At 40.5% G+C, this 22,996-nt stretch overlaps 1 protein-coding gene across 2 annotated transcripts in view; it reads right to left on the bottom strand.

The window, feature by feature from the left end:
• The window catches only part of LOC105683634 (disintegrin and metalloproteinase domain-containing protein 10), a 98,450-nt gene that overhangs the window by 11,076 nt on the left and 64,378 nt on the right, over positions 1–22,996 (bottom strand). For both annotated transcript variants that reach the window (XM_012396378.3, XM_012396379.3), the window contains exon 3: positions 2,710–2,970. In XM_012396378.3, coding sequence (XP_012251801.2) covers positions 2,710–2,970 — 261 coding nt within the window. The remainder of the gene's footprint in view (positions 1–2,709; positions 2,971–22,996) is intronic.

Below are 22,996 nucleotides of genomic sequence, written 5' to 3'. Positions count from 1 at the left end.
ACATGGGTATGTATAGGATTTCCGCGTTATAGACGTACATCTGCCAAAAACGCCCCTACAATTTTGGGTGGTTGTAATTGCATATAGGTATTACATACGTACATAATATGTATGTGCAGCACCAGCAGCAGCACAATCGGGATCTTATTCGTTATTTGTAAGCCCACGTCTCACGTGTTACCCACGTCTTACGTGTACGGGCCTACGAATAACGAATAAGATCCCACAATCGAGCTTTATTACACCATACCTAAGCTAACTTGATCTCTGAAACGTGGTACATAGTTATACGTTATACAGAAGACAAGGAAATTAATTAGTCAGTGCGAATTACATTGCGGAATCTCGGTGACGCTGCTTCTGAACATTTTGCCGGATCACGGCGCTCACAATCAGTAGTACATACCGTACACTACTGCAACTCGTATGATAGTGAAATATACCTACGTGAATTCTAGGGACTCATCGAGCAAAGAAATAATTAAAGCTCACTATGCGAATATCTCGAATGTTGGAAATTTGAAATTTTCGCGATTCGATGTTCAGCAACATTGTAGGTTGATATGTTATACCGTACGGCTGTGGATTACTCGATTACATCAAGGTGAATGCGGTGGTAGAATTAACTTTGCCAAAATTAATTATTCTTGGAGCACGCGACTGCAAGCGTTTTGATCGCGGTTGCGGTATCAGGATATACAGGTATACGGACACACGAGAATCTAGATCTAGAGATTCCAAAAATACTATACCACTGTCGGGCATGATTTGCAATAGTTTATAATAAATTTATATTCCAAAAGCACTGCACACCTTTATCGAATTATTTCTTCAAAGGCCTGATGCAGATACAGGCGAGCCATCTGAACACACTATGCATTCTTGAATAATTAGAAACTACAAACTACAGGCATATAACCAAAGTGAATTCGGAAGTTTTGAACCAAAAGAAAAAAACAATTAGAATCCTTGATATTCGACATTTTGTGGCGCCGACGAATTGCAAATTTTATGTTCATTCTATATCCAGTCATCCCCGAGAGATTTTCCGGGTTGATATACCTACACAAGCAATGCCCGAGGAACAGCAAAAAAAAAAAAGAAGGAAATTTGAATAACTGATTCGCATGGATGAGTTGTTTTATTTTAATCTCCGAGCTTTATATCGCCAGTGCGCTGCAGTTGCTGTACTTCGTAAATGTACGCGGTCGAATGTGGTTGATTCAGAGTCATGAGTATTTTTTGACGTTCCGATACACATTCAACCTTTTTTCCATCAGCTCTCTATGCACGTAACTGTACAGTTACACATCAATACACGGTATACGTAGCCGTCATACATGTAGGTTTATACATGTTACATATATATTTTTTATTTTCGATACCAAAAGGTAAAAACGGGCGTTCTGCTGGTACATCTGCAGTTCAATTCGCCTGAGAGCAATTAGTTTTAACGAATAATGAAGACTATTAATGAAACCGTCGTGTTGTTTGTAAGGTATGTCATAGGCACCATATAAATACTCGGGGTCAGGTTCGTTTAATTAACAAACGTCGAACGAAACTGCACCGGGCAGAGTAGAATATTTATATCAGTGTAGTATCTACGTACCTATAGAATATGATACCTGCTATAGGTAGAATTATCCAAATACATATTTATCTATGCTTTGAATTAGGACTGTGTTTTTTTGTCATTTGATGAGATATTTTCAATCAAAAATATGTCAACGTGGTCGGTCGGTAAAGAATAAGCGTTGATTATTGATCGTAGCGATTGAAATAAGTTTTTTTTATCAGATAATGAATGAGGATACGTGCTCCGATGAAATGAGTAAAAGGTAAATCTTTCCGTCTCCTTTTCGTGTTTGATTATTTTGATTTTGATTTTAATTCTAATTTTTCTTTTTTTTTTTCGTGAACCACCTTCAGTCGAAAATTTTCTTTAATCCCTCGACACCGTCTCTATACCATCCTGTCTACTTGTTACAGGTGTACGCGTATATCCGCGTCTTCTGGCGTCGGTTAAGACTCATTAATTAAATTTCTTAAGTAATTCAGTTTCCGCAGGGTAACTTGTAATGAAAAAAATGAGATAAACTTTCAGCTTTTACACAAGCTATATAAGGAAAGTAGTACCGAAACCGACTGGTGGATCGTATTCGTAATTCGAGAAGTTGAGGGGATACTGCGCATTTTACCCTCATTCCCAGATATATGTATATATAAATATACACGATATTTATTATTTAGGGATCTTCTCGGGGATCTTCAAAAAGTACACAATAATAAAAACCAGAATAAAAAAAAAAAAGATAGACAATTATTATTGCGATACCCGGTGTGTTGGAAAAATTATATTTTATTCAATCATCTGTGTATATTTTTCATTCCGGAGCTTAAATTTATTATTTCATAGGACGCTGGAAAGATTGCAAGTGCAGGTGATAAAATTGTGAGAACGGTATAACTTTTACTAGAATTCTCGACGTCGTACAGTTTATTCTATGGCCAGCTGGTAGATTCGCGCGCGTTTCTCTAATCGAATTTTCAAGTCGCACGCGAAACAATTCGCGTGTGCCAATATCTTGGCGAATAAAAAAGCTTAGCACATTACGCATACACGATGATGTCACGTGACGTGACGTGGCTTCGTTATATTTATCGATGATTTATCGACTGAGAAGGAATAAAAGAAATCAGTCTCACCCAGTACGTGACCCTCGTAGATGTGGGAGGTGTCGAAATCCTCCTCTTTTCCGGAAGGTCCGAGTATCACTAAATTATCACTAAAAGTTGTTAAGTCTCTTTTTAAACGGATGTGGAAGTCTCTGCCGTGAGCACGAAATTTAAATGTCACCGCATTGTCACGTGTCACGGATCTCTTCGCACGTAGATGACCACGGTGCACTTCTTCCGTGGGATACGAGAGGGGCTCGTAATGACGTATGTATTCGTTCAGCCGGCGAGCTGAAACAAAATAAAGAAACAATATCGGTCAACGATCGTTCATCTGATGGGAAAACGTTTGATTAACCGGTAGTCGTGATAATATATATCACGCGATGTAATCGTATGTACTTATAAGTAAGACTTTCTTTTACAATTAAAGTAATTAGCGGTAGCCGCGGTACGTAGGGGCTATCTTTAGTTCCACCGTACTTGTACAGAGTCATCGGAAACAAGGAGATTTCAGTCAAGCTTTTCACCACATCATACCCTGTTATACAAATCTATATCTATGTACACTGAAATTAATGTTACGTAATTAGGCTATGTTATACGTTCAAGTTTCTTTTATTGCCATTGTTACGACATTAATTACCAAGGGTACATTTATATAAATGTAATTACGTATATAATACGTGTGAGCCGGGAGTTGCACATAATTTTTTAGACAAAAAGTATATAGCGTTTATCTATTTTCATTTCTTTTGCGTAGGAATTTCTTATCGCCTCACGTAGACGTATGTAGACGCAAGTTTTTGATATGCCTTTTTTTGATCGTTGTACGTACGTATGTACCCAGTGTTATAATACCGCGCTTCTCGATGGCGTCACACACGTGATACCTGAAGTTTTTAAATCCTCCCCGGATTTTGTAAGAACACAGCGATCTGTGTGTGTGTGTGTGTGTGTGTATTATGCGAAGAAGATAGACATACCACGCACACAATATACACACAGCGTATCAGCATACACGCGTTGTCGCGAAACTTGACATTCCAACCGCGAGATTGAGGGTGGTTGTAACTCATGCAAACTACGGTTCCATAAATATCCATAAATATTGAAGAGAAGAGAGGAGGCTTTACGCGTGCCATACGTGTGCTCCGTATATATGTACTCAGAGTGCAGTATTAATACTCTCGCCTTTAAACTATGTATGTACGTATACATATATGCACATGCACAGGATTGGCAATTAACCTCTTTCCAACAGTTTCATAGTGCAATCGTGGAGGAACTATATACCAACTGTATACATATAGACATGCACGTATGTACGTACTATCGTTATATGTACAACAGTTTTGGGCTATTAGTACCGGTTGCCAAGTCAAACGAACCAAGTAACGCGCTCAAGTTTCAGGAACATCGTTTCAGCCCCATATACATATATAAACCACATCCTGCGACTTGACGAAACACATGTATATGCATATTTACTCGCTTGACTGCTACGTGTGTACATATATTAAAATATTCATCCCTAATACTCGATCCTGTATCCCACTTACATGCCAGTTTTGACCGAGATTTTCTCTCAAACGGAGGAAAAATTACAAACTCGGGAGATCCTGTTGAAACTTTTTTTTTCAATCTTTCTTTAAACATAATATATACTCACGCGTAATATAGCGTGTGTGTACATACCATATGCGGGTTGCACGGTGCAATCAGACAGGAAATGAAGAGAGAGAAAAAATGCAAGAAAGAAAAAAAAAAAATCGGGGTTTAACAATGAAGAATAACTACGTCCGCGTGGTTTAGATATCCGTAGAGGTATATATACGCGGTGTGCAGGGGTTGAACGGAAAAAAAGAACTCTAGAAAGTCCGGAGCAATGGGCGATAGATTACCGTTTGCTTCGAGGCATTCTTAACTCACACACATACACATCGTACGTATGTATATATATATATATTTTATACACCCATATACTATTCCTGATCCTCGCTCACTTGCAGTTGAACCAACCGACCTGTCTCAATTTTTCTTCTTTTATTTTCTTCGTTTTCCAACACCGAGAAACCTCTGCTGTAATATAGGTACACACATAGTATGTACTTTTCTCCGCGTCGTTAATTATCGTACTTTACCGGCTGCAAACTCTACTACGTACGAGTGGTAGGTAGGTGTACGTACCTACGTACCCTACTTACTGTAACGTATTCCCGATGCACCACCTCGGATCAATTATATCCGATGAGATGTATCGATATTATCGACCGAATATTCATTATACGGTTCGTGCGGAATACTCGAATATCAATTTTTTAATAATTAAATTAATCGATAATGAAAATAATGAAAATCCAATTGTTCAAAGAACGGTGCGTACGTTGGTACGACATAGAGTAGGAGTTCGACGTTGTTTCAAGTATTCCTTACATCTCATTCATTTATTCATTCATCGTAACTGTACAGCGGGTCGTATATAGATAAGATCGGCGTGACCACCGACCGAGTCAAAGCTTTTGTCGAAAACGTTATCGCTCAAAGAAATTTCACGGGACATGAATCCTTTCGTAGATAACTCCGTGAACTTTAGCCTACGGTATCTAAATACATAGATATAAAGTCTACGCGCTGTTGGTTCGCGTTGTTACATGTGCATATCTACAACTGCGGATACATAATAAAAACACAACGATTACGTATCGTGTGAAAAGGTAATTCTGAGTTTACGGAATAGAATTTGCAATTATACTTATGTGTACATATGTCATGGAAATGTGAAAATGTACACGGTGACTAAATTTCCGGAAAGTTCGGTGGGCATTTAACAGCAGCTAGTGCGCGTTGCGACCGATCTGATAAAATGTCGTCAACTTTGAATGTTACGTTACATAGCTACGTACTTGGGTTGAAAGCGAGACGACGACGACGACGACGACGAGGACGACGACGACGCGTCGCCCTAGATACGTCGGAATCGTCAAGAGAAACGACGCCTTGTTGTTCTTTGCACTAGCGAAGTTACACGGCTTCTATAACTCAACGGGAAGAAAAGAATAGAGGAAAAAATCGAGCGGATCCCGTAAATTCCGTAATACCAGTCCAGAGATGGGATATAAATAGAAAAGAGATTCCCGCGTGCACTTGCGATGCGAAGTAAAAACGAAGTACATTGAAGTTTTCATTCGTCGAAATCAAACATTGGTATTTTCTACTTTTCACCATCTCTGGTTGAACGTGAACAATTTGTTACTTAGGGTTGGTCGATAACAGCTTTTTGCAACTTCGATGATTCTTCACGACTGCAGACTTTCATAATCGAAAAACAGGGTTACGGACGACTGCGCGTATCCATCCCCTGTTTCGTTTTCATTTATCATTTCTTCAGCAAAACTCTCAGTTCTGAAAATCAAAAATTTTCGACCGCAGCAGAGTATCCCCCATTCCGGGCATTTTAGAGTCGTGGCAAAATTTTATTTCATTTCATTTGACGATATTTTTGTAGCTTATTCAATAGCGGCTAACACAACTTTCCGCGGATTCTTTATTCCTGATTCCGATTCCTTCGAATTCAGTAGTTCAAACCAATCTGCAATTTTAACTACGAGGATCAATGTCAACTCCATGTCGGAGGTATGAAAATATCCATGCTGCTGTGGGTACGCTGTACATATCATTAGTTCTATTCGGTAGTTCACAGTACCTGCTCTTTGATAAAGTTTCGAAAGAAAAATACACCGGAAATCTTTCAGTCAAGAACTCGCTTCGCGGCGCAAATTAGAGCGAACAAGGTAACGTTGGATTTTTCTTGCCATCGCAGCAAGTTTGTCTTGGCTTTTTACTTTATTGAAACATTTTTTTTTTCCGTCTTCGTCAAATACAACCGTTTCATTTTTTATTTTTTTTTTCGATGACGTTTCCGGGCGCACGGTGTTCCGAGATATTCTCTCGCTACTTCTCATCGTCGTCCATCCAATCTCTTGCTCTCAGAGAATTCAAAATAGCAAACGATCATATTGTCTTGTAAAAAACAAGAGAAAAGAGACCAAATGTATTTCTTACGAAGCGCATTCTCGAAAGCCTTTCAATTTTTCGCACTGATCGTTTATATCGGGATTATTGTATGTGAGAGGCTGGCTCGGCTGATTAGCTGAAAAATTTCGTTCCGACGAGGATATCATAAGCATCGATCTTTTACTTATTTTTCGGGAGCTCCCATCGTAATCCCGGATATACAATGTCCCAGGGAGAGAAAAAGGGAAGAAGAGAGAAGTCTTAGGATCTTTTTTTTCCCCTCAGCATCGGTAGTCAGCTGTACCCTGGTTCGAGAAAAATGGGATGGTATCGTCCGGAGAGTGATGAACGGTAATGAACACAAAAAAGCAATCATTCATTATAGGCGACTTACCACAAGAGCTAGATTATATCGATGAGACTGCTTGTTACCGTTTATTCAACGTACTTCATCGTTCCATTCATATGAGCTAATGTATGTGCAAAACCTCATATTATCTAATATATCTGCACAGCTGTACTGTACTGTAATTTTGTATGTTTATTTTGCGGTCATGCAGACGGGAAATCCACTTCCTTCGTTTGCTTGATTTCCGCTGATATTTTCTGTCAAAGATCGTCGCGAATCAGATGAGAGAGTCTGATGAAGATACAAAGAAGTCGCGCTCCGCCTTTTCACAACATACAGTTACAAGGAACGAGCTGTAGCTTCAGCAGGAAGTCTGATATACTTCGAACACCGGACGTGCGTGAGGGTCAGGAATAAGGATGTCAATGGGGGATAAAAAGCGAACTGATTCTAATGGCGAATTTCTCACTGGACGCGTTTCGCCGAGGTGAAAAATTTTTCGGGGCACCTCGACGTTTCCTGCACTTTGAGGAGAAAAAAAGAATATGATCATTTTTTTTCTTCTCTTTTTCTTTCACATGTGAGTTTGTTAAATGTTTCGGTACGCGTGTGGAATTTCTCGAGCGATTTTAGCGTTGTTTTTTTTGTTGTCGCCTCCTTAATTATTCCATAGCGTAGATCGGTGTGTGCTGGCACGGATATATAACAGGGAAGGTCTACCTCCTAACAGATGCGCGTATCAGACTTTGAGATCGCTAAACGTTAAATTCAAGCGGCAAAGCGAGATAACAGAGAAAGATTTAAATGCAAATACCTGCTATACTGCTACGAGATGGCTTAGAGCAGCGTTAACTTTAGACAAACAGATTGTACTGCTGAGGAACTATTACTACAGTATACGTGTATGTATGCATTCGTATACGTCGTATATGATACTTGAACTGATGTTGCGCAAGAATTGATGTTACGTGTTCATTCATTGCAGCCCTTAATTCAATCAATGATTTTTGGTTTTACCACGAAAGACACTCGTCACTCAAGTATGATATTTATGCATTCGCAATAATTTAAGCAGATAGAAAAAATGTAATCTCGATTTGAGAATATGATTAGAAATATAGTTTGGCTCTCCCCGTTATAAAAAATGATTTATACGAAGAAAGAAGAAGAAGTATGGAGGTCGGAGCTATAGTATACGTATACCTATAGGCCTTTATATAATGCCGAATTTGTCGAAGCGGAAATACGTTCGTAATAATAAATGTGAGTGAACTTGGCACCGCCATTTTGGAATTTGAAAAATCCAAGAGTTGTGCTGCATTGTGCCACAGTTGTGCCACACTGTGCCGCAAACATTATTTCAGAATCTCAAAGAACAACGCAAGAAAACGCAAAACAAACTTTTTGCCCCAGCACCGCCATTTTGTTTTTGTTCAAAATTCGATGTTGTGCCAGACTCGTGTGTCCTTGTACAACGTTGTGCCGCAAGCCAAAACTTTCGTGGACTTGCCGATCTCTGGCAATCAACAAATTTTGAAAATTTGTCAGCACCGCCATTTTTGAATTTCCAAATTTTTTTTTGAGCATCGTACGTGTTCAACTTTGTGCTGCGTTGTGCCGATGACACAATATTTTTCTGACCATCGGTTCGTCCGATACACGTAATCGAACTTGAATTTCCCGTGTAACTCGATGGAGGAAAAGGACCTCTGAAACGAACAATCTTTCGATTGTGCTACATTGTACTATGCATTATTAACAACTATCTCTCCTATCGAATTTCTCTAAGACGCATGGTTCACCGATTCCTTTCAGATTCGAAACTCAAAAAACCGAAAATTTTGGAAAAGTAAAAACTTCTCGGTTGTGCTGCATTGTGCTACGCATCAGTTATAACTATCTCCTCTGACGGATTCCTCTCAGACGCATATTTCACCGATTCCTTTCGGATTCGGAACTCAAAAAACCGAAAATTTTGGAAAAGTAAAAACTTCTCGGTTGTGCTGCATTGTGCTACGCATCAGTTCTAACTATCTCCTCTGTCGAATTTCTCTCAGACGCATATTTCACCGATTCCTTTCAGATTCGAAACTCAAAAAACCGAAAATTTTGGAAAAGTAAAAACTTCTCGGTTGTGCTGCATTGTGCTACGCATCAGTTCTAACTATCTCCTCTGTCGAATTTCTCTCAGACGCATATTTCACCGATTCCTTTCAGATTCGAAACTCAAAAAACCGAAAATTTTGGAAAAGTAAAAACTTCTCGGTTGTGCTGCATTGTGCTACGCATCAGTTCTAACTATCTCCTCTGACGGATTCCTCTCAGACGCATATTTCACCGATTCCTTTCAGATTCGAAACTCAAAAAACCGAAAATTTTGGAAAAGTAAAAACTTCTCGGTTGTGCTGCATTGTGCTACGCATCAGTTCTAACTATCTCCTCTGACGGATTCCTCTCAGACGCATATTTCACCGATTCCTTTCGGATTCGGAACTCAAAAAACCGAAAATTTTGGAAAAGTAAAAACTTCTCGGTTGTGCTGCATTGTGCTACGCATCAGTTCTAACTATCTCCTCTGTCGAATTTCTCTCAGACGCATATTTCACCGATTCCTTTCAGATTCGAAACTCAAAAAACCGAAAATTTTGGAAAAGTAAAAACTTCTCGGTTGTGCTGCATTGTGCTACGCATCAGTTCTAACTATCTTCTCTGACGGATTCCTCTCAGACGCATATTTCATCGATTCCTTTCAGATTCGAAACTCAAAAAACCGAAAATTTTGGAAAAGTAAAAACTTCTCGGTTGTGCTGCATTGTGCTACGCATCAGTTCTAACTATCTCCTCTGACGGATTCCTCTCAGACGCATATTTCACCGATTCCTTTCAGATTCGAAACTCAAAAAACCGAAAATTTTGGAAAAGTAAAAACTTCTCGGTTGTGCTGCATTGTGCTACGCATCAGTTCTAACTATCTCCTCTGACGGATTCCTCTCAGACGCATATTTCACCGATTCCTTTCAGATTCGAAACTCAAAAAACCGAAAATTTTGGAAAAGTAAAAACTTCTCGGTTGTGCTGCATTGTGCTACGCATCAGTTCTAACTATCTCCTCTGACGGATTCCTCTCAGACGCATATTTCACCGATTCCTTTCGGATTCGGAACTCAAAAAACCGAAAATTTTGGAAAAGTAAAAACTTCTCGGTTGTGCTGCATTGTGCTACGCATCAGTTCTAACTATCTCCTCTGACGGATTCCTCTCAGACGCATATTTCACCGATTCCTTTCAGATTCGAAACTCAAAAAACCGAAAATTTTGGAAAAGTAAAAACTTCTCGGTTGTGCTGCATTGTGCTACGCATCAGTTCTAACTATCTCCTCTGACGGATTCCTCTCAGACGCATATTTCACCGATTCCTTTCGGATTCGGAACTCAAAAAACCGAAAATTTTGGAAAAGTAAAAACTTCTCGGTTGTGCTGCATTGTGCTACGCATCAGTTCTAACTATCTCCTCTGTCGAATTTCTCTCAGACGCATATTTCACCGATTCCTTTCAGATTCGAAACTCAAAAAACCGAAAATTTTGGAAAAGTAAAAACTTCTCGGTTGTGCTGCATTGTGCTACGCATCAGTTCTAACTATCTTCTCTGACGGATTCCTCTCAGACGCATATTTCATCGATTCCTTTCAGATTCGAAACTCAAAAAACCGAAAATTTTGGAAAAGTAAAAACTTCTCGGTTGTGCTGCATTGTGCTACGCATCAGTTATAACTATCTCCTCTGTCGAATTTCTCTCAGACGCACGGTTTACTCGTAACTAATCCATCAAGCACTTGCCCAACGCACCAAGTCGACTCGTTCCTTCGAACTTGGTACCTTTTAATCATTAAACTATCGTCTTCGATCATCAAATCATCTTTCACGCCCACACTTCGTGGGCGTCGTCATAACGTAACGTAACGTTTGGACTACAAACGACGCTAGAGGGTAGCACGTGTAACGTGTGCGACCACGAGAGTGGGGGCCACTGCAGAGTGGGGATGTCCACGCTAAGTATTTCATTACTTTTCACTGCTTCGTTGGATGAGCAACTTGGTGCATTCGCTTTTTTTTCGCAGCATAGTACGTGATTCTCTCTCTACTGATTTCTACTTGTTTCTACTCTCATTTCAGGGAAGAGTTTCGTCTGTCTTCGCTACTCCGTCGCTTCATATCAATATTATTTAGGCACGAATTTTGGTTTTCAGATATTCGTTGCGTAATTCGGTTGCTAATATGGCCGATCGGCCAAGTATTAAACAACTCAAGCAACTGTTAACGTTGCCCGAGTATCATGCCGTCGTAGATTCGCTGGGTCAGGTTGCTTCTCCGAAGGCACTGGTTTTCCAGAAATTATCCGACGCGATGGACGATGGCTATTCATTGAGTCCGAAGTATATTTATACAATTCTAAAATTGAATAGGTATCGAGTTCATGAGGAACTATTGATGCAGCTTAATATTACAGCGACAGTCGATATTTCCCTCAACAGTACGACAAATTCGATCGGCGAAAACGTTGTCGAGTTTTGTCTCGATGTGACGGACGTGTGGGAGAAAATGCAGCCTGAGGAGGTCGAATACCGATTTAAGAACCTCGGTAACCGTCGATTACACACATTAAGACGATATGCGTGGACTCATGCGCTATATAGTAAAATTTTTGAAGAGACAAGGATTCCGTGTGCTCTCACCTTCAAAACGGTGAAAATGTCTGACAGCGGGTATTTCGCATCTGTTTGGGGGAAATGCCCGGAGTGTACAGCTCACTTCATGGGCAGGATTGTTCATAGTCCTAAAGCAGCTTCGCCAATTGTCATGGAGTGCCGTGTTACTGATTTTGATCAATCGGTAAAGCACAAGAAGAAAAGACAGTTGAAGGGAGAACTCAGAGTTGAAGTAGCTAAACAATTAGTTGAAGGAAACATGCTGCCTTCTTCTTGGAGACGTCGAGAGGTGGACAGGCTGGGATTACAGTTGGGCGACGATGTGCCGCCTCATGTATTCACCAGCCATGTTTTGCGAAAGGCAAAGCAACAACGTCACGATAAAATTCTGGGTATTACTACAAACAATGTATTTGAAAGCATTCAGCTAATGAAGTACAACACAAAATATGAAGGTACCATAAAATCAATTGGCCTGGATCCTCTTTATGTCCATTATTGGACAAGGGAGCAGATTGCTGTCTACGAACAGTTTTCACACATCTTGTACATAGATGCGACTGGCTCTCTAATGAAGACGGTTGATTTGCCGAACGGGGAGAGATGTTCTCACATCTACCTGTATCAAGCCGTTGCACAAGTCGATGGAAAAACAGCTCCGGTTTTCCAAATGATTTCATCCGTTCAGAATAGCAACGCCATTGCTTACTGGCTCCTTGAATTCTTAAGACTAGGATCACTCCAAAAATCCAACTTTCCGCTTCCAAAGGAGGTGGTAACGGACTTTGATAAGGCTCTTCTTGGAGCGGTCGCTCGAGCTTTTGCGCAACAGCGAAGTCTAAAAGATTACCTGTCAGGGTGTTACAACATCATAAAAGGAGAATCTACTGTAGTACCACCTTGTCTCTTGCGGCTCGACATATGCCACTTTATGAATATGATTGCACGTTGGAAATGTTTCGCTGGGAAACAGTCGGGCGTTCGTCAGTTTTATCTACGATCTGTTGCCATTTTGCGTAAGCAGACTACTTTCGTGGAATTTGAAAGAATTGCAAAAGCTATTTTGACGATGGCGCTGAGTGAGAATTTGTCCAAGGGAAGTACATCAGATGACGCACATAAATTGCTGATATCTTTGATTAAGGGTGATCGTCTTGCTGAAGTTACAGAAAAGTTACTCGATAATAAAGAAGAGGAAGCTGCCGAAATCAATGAACAAGAAATGCAAAGCTCGGGCTTGTGGACATGGGCAGAAGATATGTACAAAGATTGTTTGGGTAAGCCTCGCAAGGAAGTGGACTTACACGAGATCAACGGGTATTATTGCGTCAACTTCGCTAAGAAATTGAAGACGCTTTTGCCTTACTTTCCTTTATACAGCGAGGTCATGCCAGAAATATTTAGTTATGGGTCGCTCAATGCAACATCTGCAGCAGTAGAGTCGGAATTCAATGATTTGAAGAACCGAACATTGAAGAATATTGGTCTACCGCTGCGTGTGGACAAGTTCCTCAGTAGGCATATTATGTCGTTCTCTGGCAAACTCAAATTAGTTATGGAAGGGAAGATTGCCACGGATGTTCCGTTTACCCAGGAAAACGGCAATGGCAAAGATAACGGACCTATGCAGGTAATGATAGAGGCATCAGAATCAGTTTCGGAAGATAATGTAGAAGGGGAAGGTTCGGCGAAGGTCATTGAAAAAAATACGAATTGTGAAGATCAAGAGGTGTTAAACGAATTGAGAGAGGAGCAAAATTGGCGCAACAAAAATACAAAGCGTTCGAAATTTTCGTATATCGATCCGTGTCCCGAATTTAATCCATTTAACGTGAGCCACACCACTTTACCGGCAATCCCTAATGGACATCACTGTCCAAGTGTCCGCGATAAAGGGTTCACCTATTTGCTCCGCAACACTTGCGGCTTTGACAGCATCTGCCAAATTCTGGCAATGGCAATGCTAAATTACGAAGCTTATAAGACCACGTGCACTGAGGCAGCTTCTCCAATCTATACTTGCGTGAACGCCTTGATTTCCGACGGCTTAAGTTCAAAGTTATTTAGGGCACGTGCGAATGTTCTCGCGAATATATCCCAACTACATCCTGAGACACGAAGACATATCGTAAAGATAAACGCAGCATCCAACATCTGGAATTTAGCGTCATATTTGCTGCACCAAGATCCGAGCTGCGTAGAAACATCATTGTGCTGCAAATGTGTTCGTTCAAGGGAACGTACAAAGGTCGTGCTGAACACCAACTACGATATCCTCACGCAGCAAGGAGTTGTAAGTATTTTGGAAGCCCTGAAAGAAGGTTCGCATGCGCCTCAAAAATGCTGTGGAGTCACACCCACCGTAAAGTACCTGTATGGAAAGCACCTGTTGATCGAAACCGACTGCGGTACAGGTAGAAAAGATCGTCTCCACGATTTTCCAGCACGATTGTCTATGGGGAAAGATCGAAACTACAGTCTCGCTGGAGTCGTGGGTTATGAAGGGGGTAGAGAATTGACGTCCGTGGGTCATTACACCGCCTACGTGAAGACAGCTCGCTGGTTGCATTACGACGATGACCATAAAAAACCAAAATACACTATAGTTAGCGCTGATGAACGAGTTGAAGTTGTTCTTTGTATTTATGCCCTGTCGTAAAATGAGAAAAAAAAGTATAAGAGATGAGATAATACTTATCAAAAAATATATAACATAACAACATGAATGAAGAACGTACATTGAGTATATGATAAGAATATACATACCAACCATATTAAGATCATTTAAAATTAAATATAAAATTACCATGATTAAAAATTAAGTAAAAAAAACGGAAAAATTAAAGAAAAAAACGGAAAAATCAGAAAAAAACAAAAAAAAAAGGAAAAAAAATATATATTACGTCGGTACGATGTTTACCGGTGTTATTATTTAGGTTCGTTTCTCGTTTTACGTAACTAAATACAACTGTAGGAAATGTAATGGTCGTGAAAGATGATTTGATGATCGAAGACGATAGTTTAATGATTAAAAGGTACCAAGTTCGAAGGAACGAGTCGACTTGGTGCGTTGGGCAAGTGCTTGATGGATTAGTTACGAGTAAACCGTGCGTCTGAGAGAAATTCGACAGGAGAGATAGTTATAACTGATGCGTAGCACAATGCAGCACAACCAAGAAGTTTTTACTTTTCCAAAATTTTCGGTTTTTTGAGTTTCGAATCTGAAAGGAATCGGTGAAATATGCGTCTGAGAGGAATCCGTCAGAGGAGATAGTTATAACTGATGCGTAGCACAATGCAGCACAACCGAGAAGTTTGTACTTTTCCAAAATTTTCGGTTTTTCGAGTTTCGAATCTGAAAGGAATCGGTGAAATATGCGTCTGAGAGGAATCCGTCAGAGGAGATAGTTAGAACTGATGCGTAGCACAATGCAGCACAACCGAGAAGTTTTTACTTTTCCAAAATTTTCGGTTTTTTGAGTTTCGAATCTGAAAGGAATCGGTGAAATATGCGTCTGAGAGGAATCCGTCAGAGGAGATAGTTAGAACTGATGCGTAGCACAATGCAGCACAACCGAGAAGTTTTTACTTTTCCAAAATTTTCGGTTTTTTGAGTTTCGAATCTGAAAGGAATCGGTGAAATATGCGTTTGAGAGGAATCCGTCAGAGGAGATAGTTATAACTGATGCGTAGCACAATGCAGCACAACCGAGAAGTTTTTACTTTTCCAAAATTTTCGGTTTTTTGAGTTTCGAATCTGAAAGGAATCGGTGAAATATGCGTCTGAGAGAAATTTGACAGAGGAGATAGTTATAACTGATGCGTAGCACAATGCAGCACAACCGAGAAGTTTTTACTTTTCCAAAATTTTCGGTTTTTTGAGTTTCGAATCTGAAAGGAATCGGTGAAATATGCGTCTGAGAGGAATCCGTCAGAGGAGATAGTTATAACTGATGCGTAGCACAATGCAGCACAACCGAGAAGTTTGTACTTTTCCAAAATTTTCGGTTTTTCGAGTTTCGAATCTGAAAGGAATCGGTGAAATATGCGTCTGAGAGGAATCCGTCAGAGGAGATAGTTAGAACTGATGCGTAGCACAATGCAGCACAACCGAGAAGTTTTTACTTTTCCAAAATTTTCGGTTTTTTGAGTTCCGAATCCGAAAGGAATCGGTGAAATATGCGTCTGAGAGGAATCCGTCAGAGGAGATAGTTAGAACTGATGCGTAGCACAATGCAGCACAACCGAGAAGTTTTTACTTTTCCAAAATTTTCGGTTTTTTGAGTTCCGAATCTGAAAGGAATCGGTGAAATATGCGTTTGAGAGGAATCCGTCAGAGGAGATAGTTAGAACTGATGCGTAGCACAATGCAGCACAACCGAGAAGTTTTTACTTTTCCAAAATTTTCGGTTTTTTGAGTTTCGAATCTGAAAGGAATCGGTGAAATATGCGTCTGAGAGGAATCCGTCAGAGGAGATAGTTAGAACTGATGCGTAGCACAATGCAGCACAACCGAGAAGTTTTTACTTTTCCAAAATTTTCGGTTTTTTGAGTTCCGAATCCGAAAGGAATCGGTGAAATATGCGTCTGAGAGGAATCCGTCAGAGGAGATAGTTATAACTGATGCGTAGCACAATGCAGCACAACCGAGAAGTTTGTACTTTTCCAAAATTTTCGGTTTTTTGAGTTCCGAATCTGAAAGGAATCGGTGAAATATGCGTTTGAGAGGAATCCGTCAGAGGAGATAGTTAGAACTGATGCGTAGCACAATGCAGCACAACCGAGAAGTTTTTACTTTTCCAAAATTTTCGGTTTTTTGAGTTTCGAATCTGAAAGGAATCGGTGAAATATGCGTCTGAGAGAAATTCGACAGAGGAGATAGTTATAACTGATGCGTAGCACAATGCAGCACAACCGAGAAGTTTTTACTTTTCCAAAATTTTCGGTTTTTTGAGTTTCGAATCTGAAAGGAATCGGTGAACCATGCGTCTTAGAGAAATTCGATAGGAGAGATAGTTGTTAATAATGCATAGTACAATGTAGCACAATCGAAAGATTGTTCGTTTCAGAGGTCCTTTTCCTCCATCGAGTTACACGGGAAATTCAAGTTCGATTACGTGTATCGGACGAACCGATGGTCAGAAAAATATTGTGTCATCGGCACAACGCAGCACAAAGTTGAACACGTACGATGCTCAAAAAAAAATTTGGAAATTCAAAAATGGCGGTGCTGACAAATTTTCAAAATTTGTTGATTGCCAGAGATCGGCAAGTCCACGAAAGTTTTGGCTTGCGGCACAACGTTGTACAAGGACACACGAGTCTGGCACAACATCGAATTTTGAACAAAAACAAAATGGCGGTGCTGGGGCAAAAAGTTTGTTTTGCGTTTTCTTGCGTTGTTCTTTGAGATTCTGAAATAATGTTTGCGGCACAGTGTGGCACAACTGTGGCACAATGCAGCACAACTCTTGGATTTTTCAAATTCCAAAATGGCGGTGCCAAGTTCACACACATTAATAATAAATTGACGAATCGTTGCGTGTCGCGGCGGTGAACTCGCCCATGCGAAAATTCGGATTCCATGGCAGTACCATCAGCGACTATAGTTGCCGAAGCTCAGGTGCGCAAGATCGACGCTGACTTCTAGTTTTGATCGTCAAATGCGCGAACTGGGTCCTCGTGCCGTTCTTACAGCTTTTTGCAAATGTCCATCTGACATTACCATCACGGGATATTATATGTATTCGTTACGGTGCACAATTGTACAGGAGAGTATCGTCGTCGTCTCTTCGTCAATCGCGTTTCAGGGAGGTGGTAGGGGGAAGTGCTTTTCAATTTTAACGCGTCGAGTGGATAATACCATCTCGAGACTATTGTGCGATGTCGTTTACCCGCGTTTAATACATGGACGGTGTATTATAACGTGTTTGTAGAATTGTTCGGATCTCGGGGACGTTTTACGTGGAATATTTACCGAAAGCTTTGCATCCACGCTAGTATTGCACGGTTTTTAATTCGAGCACTAAGCTGTTTGCAAACCGGATATGTGCCACTCGTCTCTCCGGATCCTCACTATTCATGACTCGTAACTCGCCGTAAAATATGCTGCAACCGTGCTCTTTAGTTTGAAATTCGGCAAAAATTCATTTTTTTCCCCCTCCAACGATTGAGAGACAATTAGTAATTAATTAATTATAGTTATCCCGAGATACATGCATCACTCGAGCGGACAGGAAATGCAAAATAAGACGGAGGGGGACCTTGATTGTTGTCCTATAAAACTACATGACTTGCATCGATCGTCGTTGCGTGGTCAGTGGTCACGTAACGTAGGTGAACGTGACTTTTTTCTTCGGTTTTTTCTTCCCTCATCGATTTGAATCCGTAATAAAATCTGTTATGCATTATACCAGCTCGTACCGAATGCACACTCTACACAAGCAACTGTACAAGGTTAAAATAAATAGCGAGCGGAGATTTTAAACCAGGGTTTGTATACAGCGAGAAAGTTTCAAACTACGTACACCCATACGAACGAACTTCCAGCTTTGTCGGTTTTAAGACTGCAAGTAGCCCGAAGCAGCACCCACTTCTGTATCTCACTGCGCTGCGCCAACGGTATAAAGGTAAGTGCTGCGAAATGATCTGCAAACTCTGCTGCTGGGAAGGAGATAATGTGAAAGAGAAGGAACGGAAAGAAGTCAAACTTCGCGACTACTTACGGGGCGGAGGGGGATGTTTCGCGACTTTTTAACAGCGCGGAATGAAATAACGTCCGCAGCACGGGTATACACACACAATGTGTCTGATGCAAACGGCGAAACTTTGATTGAATTCATTTGTTCCGGATCCTTTTTTCTGAAACTAATGTCTCGTTTCTCGATAGACATTAATCTACGAAGTAACAAATGTGACTCTGAATCATTTTCAAAAATTACCTATGGGCATTAATCATCGGCGAATTGATTGCTCGTATTAATATAATTATTTCCAGACGAGGAGTGCCGCGTCCGCATCGAAACGGGTAAATTCAATTAGCGAAGCGGGACCGGGGCCGCATCCGCGATTCGTAAAATTAATAACATTATTGTAGTCATGCAAATTATTCATCTATACACGTTACATAAATGACTCGTATATTCTAAAGCTATGTGTAATATGCCTCTACGTATACATAGACGGTTAGGTGCAAAGCACGATAAAGCGATATACTCTATTATTACAGTATATGTACTTATATGTATGTATATGAAGTCGCTGAAGATTGAATTGAAATTTTCCTTCGACGCTATAATACGAAACTCGAAACTGAGGTGTGTTGCACCGGGTAGGTGGGATCAATTGACCTAATTTGGACCCTAATCGAACTCCGCTTTCCTGCGCACCCACCACCACTATACACAATACCTACCACTAGCTTCGACAGCAACAGCTATCTGCGTTAGCCCATCCACTAGACATCGTCTGATTCAATTATTCAGTTTACTGTTTCATCTCAATACCCATCGCCGATCGGCCACTGCACTGTGATCGCTGTGCAATTGCAGAGTCGAGGAAAAGTATACGTACGTCTCTACATACGTGGATCGCGATTATTGTGACTGGTCGAATGAATACCCGAGGATTCGTATGGTCGAGAAAATTATTCGGACGTGGAGCGACGAGATTTGTCGACTTTTGGGGATAACCGCGAAGAGAGGTTACAATAATGATAGCGATTATAATAATAAGGGATGCAGCGTAATCAAGGCTATATAAAGCTTTGGCCCACCCATCCAGAAGATAAAGTAGGTGGAGTTGGGCGTCGTGTAACAAAATGAACGGTCACCGGCCCCTGGAAGATTTAATTGAATTAGTTTGAGAGTTTGAGATTAATATTAGTGGCTTAATTAAGGCGTCAAGACAGCTGACAATGTGAAATTACGTTTGTTGCTTGATTAATTGAACGTTAAAAAATAACGTGGATAAAATAAGGACATATTCATAAACGAGATGATTGTCGAATACCGCAGCCTCGCGCATAAACCTCCACCGTACAGTGAAACGAAACGATCGATACCGCCAACAGATTTCAAGTATCCTTGTGCAAAGAATTTCAAATTTAAGTGGAACATGATTTTCGTTCGCCAACCGAAATTATTTACCGATAAATTAATCGCAATTTCACGACTCGGTTCATTCAATGGGCTTGGAAAATTCAATGGTTAGATGACTTGGCAACCCATGTACGATATGAACATCCCATTTTGTAGTTAATTATGAATAGCATTGTTCAATTCCGGATTTTCTATTCTGAAAACACTTGCGTTCTACGGATCTAACTGGTAAAGAAAAGGGGGAAAAATCAAGAGATTCGTTTTACGTGTCTCCTGAAAGAAGATAACAAAATAGCATAGGTGGATAAAATGAATTTTTATTGAAGGAGGTATACACTCCTCTAATAAACCTATATGCCATTATGGTACGCCTTTGCCCTATAATGATCGTATGATAATACGTGGAAAACTCGTTTTACAGTAGATCCTGTACTCACGGAATATATTTTTCCACGCGAGATCGATCTTAAAATGCGCGCGTTTCAAGAGCTATTGGAAATACTTGAGATCCTTTTATCGTCATTATTATATTATTGTTTTCATTATTTTTCGGTCGCCGGTCGGGAAGCGAGATGGATCCTCGGCAGGGGTTTTATGCCTTCGGAACGAGCGCTTTTACCGGGACCTGCACCACCTTCTGCGCGGGATATGAGGTATACACATTTAAAGGACCGAACACCGAATCGTTACGAGCACGTCGCCTAGCCAGGAATTTAATGCCGGGATTATAGCGTGTACGTGTCTTTCGGAGATGTCCTAAATCCCCTGGTGTATACGTACGAAATAAACCAACCCTGCAGTTTCCTATGCATTATGCTGCTTTCGGTGGTTAATTTATTTAAGTATACGTAATCGCAACCGCAATCGTAAACACATACATGTTACACAACGGCGAACGAAAAAACAATTAATGATGGAACTGCTCGGTCGATTCCGAAGGCGAGTAAAAGCTCCGTACGTGTAAAATTAATGCCTGATTAATTCGTAAGCTCGGACTGCGGTTATTGGGTACCCCATCTATGATCCGAATGATATCGAGCGTCTATTTCAGAGCCGAAGATCGATACGTGAGAACGTCTCGTTATTATTTTTCAAGGGGATAACGAGGTAAAGATAAACGACGGCATAGGTCACACTTGGCACATACGTTATACCGTATGTTGGACCAACACGTGGGATTATGTATTACTTCTCGGGTTAACACTCGCAGCTCGCAGCCGCGAGAAATTGTTCGCGATTTATGTTACCGCTGCCGCAGTGTCGCTAAAACTGTATGTACGGAGGAACAAGAAGAGGGAAAACAACACCACCGAAGGTATAACAAACATGTGAGAAATGATCGGCGAGACTTTTCGACTGGAACAAAGTGGGAAATTTAATTGAAAATGGAACGATTGAATTTCTCATTTCATTTATTCACCGACTTTGGAGCGCATTTTCACATCCTTCGATCCTCCATCCATTTCGAACGGTGGAATTCAGGAAAATGGTCTTACCTGTAACACAGAAAAAAAAAGAAACCGTGAGATTCGTTAAAAGAGCAAAAAAAGAGACGTATGCCATCGGCACGGATAACCAAAAAGCGTAATTTCCTTGTTAACCCTTTTTTCGCGCTGGAGTTATGAATGCAGAGAGAACGTCTAATGAATGTGAATTTACGCACAAGTTTTCGAGGAGGTACGAACGCTATGCTAATTTTTCGGAATGCTTGAAGAAGGCCTCTCTGCGCATTACAGACCATTCCGCGGTCTAATTATCGCATCATTTTCCTTTGTCGTAGTTTAGTTTCGATTTGAAATTTAGCGGGAATAATTCGACAACGGAAATATCTTGAAAATAGCGACAGCTTTTGCCCGACCGTTTATCCGTTCTCCTTTTTACACGTCCCTCACTTTATCTCATTTTCCATCCCGTTACTCTTTAATCTCCAAAACTTTAGGGAATCCTGCGGTGTACAAGGTTTACCGACACTTTGGTAATCCTCAAACTTCGGTCCTTTCCTGAAAATTCATACAATGCACACACATTTCTATTATACTATACACGTACTAGTTTCGCACATATCGCGTGGATTACGTGATGTTCTACGGGGTGTAACGTCGTTGCATGTAGCGACTACGCGACGTATGCGTCAAGGCGAATTTAACTGTTACGGTGAGCGTAAAAATATCATGTCAGCCCCTGATTCGTTTATAATAATTCGTAAGTTTATTCCTTATTCAATTATAGCTTGCCCTTCGTTTTATTAGGTTTTAAGTTTTTAAAATATCATATTCGTTTTTCGAAGACTCAAAGTTTTCCTTTTACGTGGTACGGAAGTATTACTGAAATATTTTACGAAGGTATACCTATGGTATCTATAACATCCGTCCATATCTAGTTTCACGAGCACCTTGAGGCACCTGCATACCGGCACATAGCTATAAATATCAGAATTGAAATTCCGCGCGAGTATTTGACCGTGGCGAGATATTTTCATAGTAAAGCTCTCACACTCCCGCGTTAGAAGTGGTACGTGCTTTATAGTGTTCGGCACCGTGTTGGATGACGTAAAATATGACAGGTATTGCTGAAATATATATTCCGTTTTTTCTTTCTTTCTTTCATTTTTTTTTTTTTTTTTTTTTTTTTGTCAAATATAAATTTATCATCCTTTGTTCGTATTTTACGGCAATTTTCTTCTATTTTGTTATTAGCTTCATTTTTTCTCCACATCTCACCGACAATATATTCGTACGGTGTAACATGCGCGCGGTACTAATGGAAGGGTGCATAAATAGAACGAACGAAACGGAACGGTAAAAATAAATAAATATATATGAGACCAATTAAAAAATTTGCTGGGCGAATGTTCGTCGGCACAATGTAAATGCGGAATCGACAAATGTCAGTTCGTTATACATGCGCGATGTTTTACTATGTGCGTACGTGCGTAGTTACGACAATTAATTACAATGAGAAAATAATATCCGCGCGGTGGAATACCGCGAAAGTCGGTTTTCGACGTGAATTTCCGGTGAGAGATACACACGCCCGCGCTGGTTTTTGTTGAAGTAGAAAAATTTGATTCATTTCCACACAGGGGCATGTACGTTTCGTTCGAGTGGTAAGAGCAATGAATCGTAACTCTACGAGCTGCGGACCG

Source organism: Athalia rosae, chromosome 1, assembly GCF_917208135.1.
Source record: "Athalia rosae chromosome 1, iyAthRosa1.1, whole genome shotgun sequence".
Lineage (NCBI taxonomy): Eukaryota > Metazoa > Arthropoda > Insecta > Hymenoptera > Athaliidae > Athalia > Athalia rosae.
Note: the sequence above shows the minus strand (reverse complement) of the source record. Positions and strands in the feature narration are given on the sequence as shown.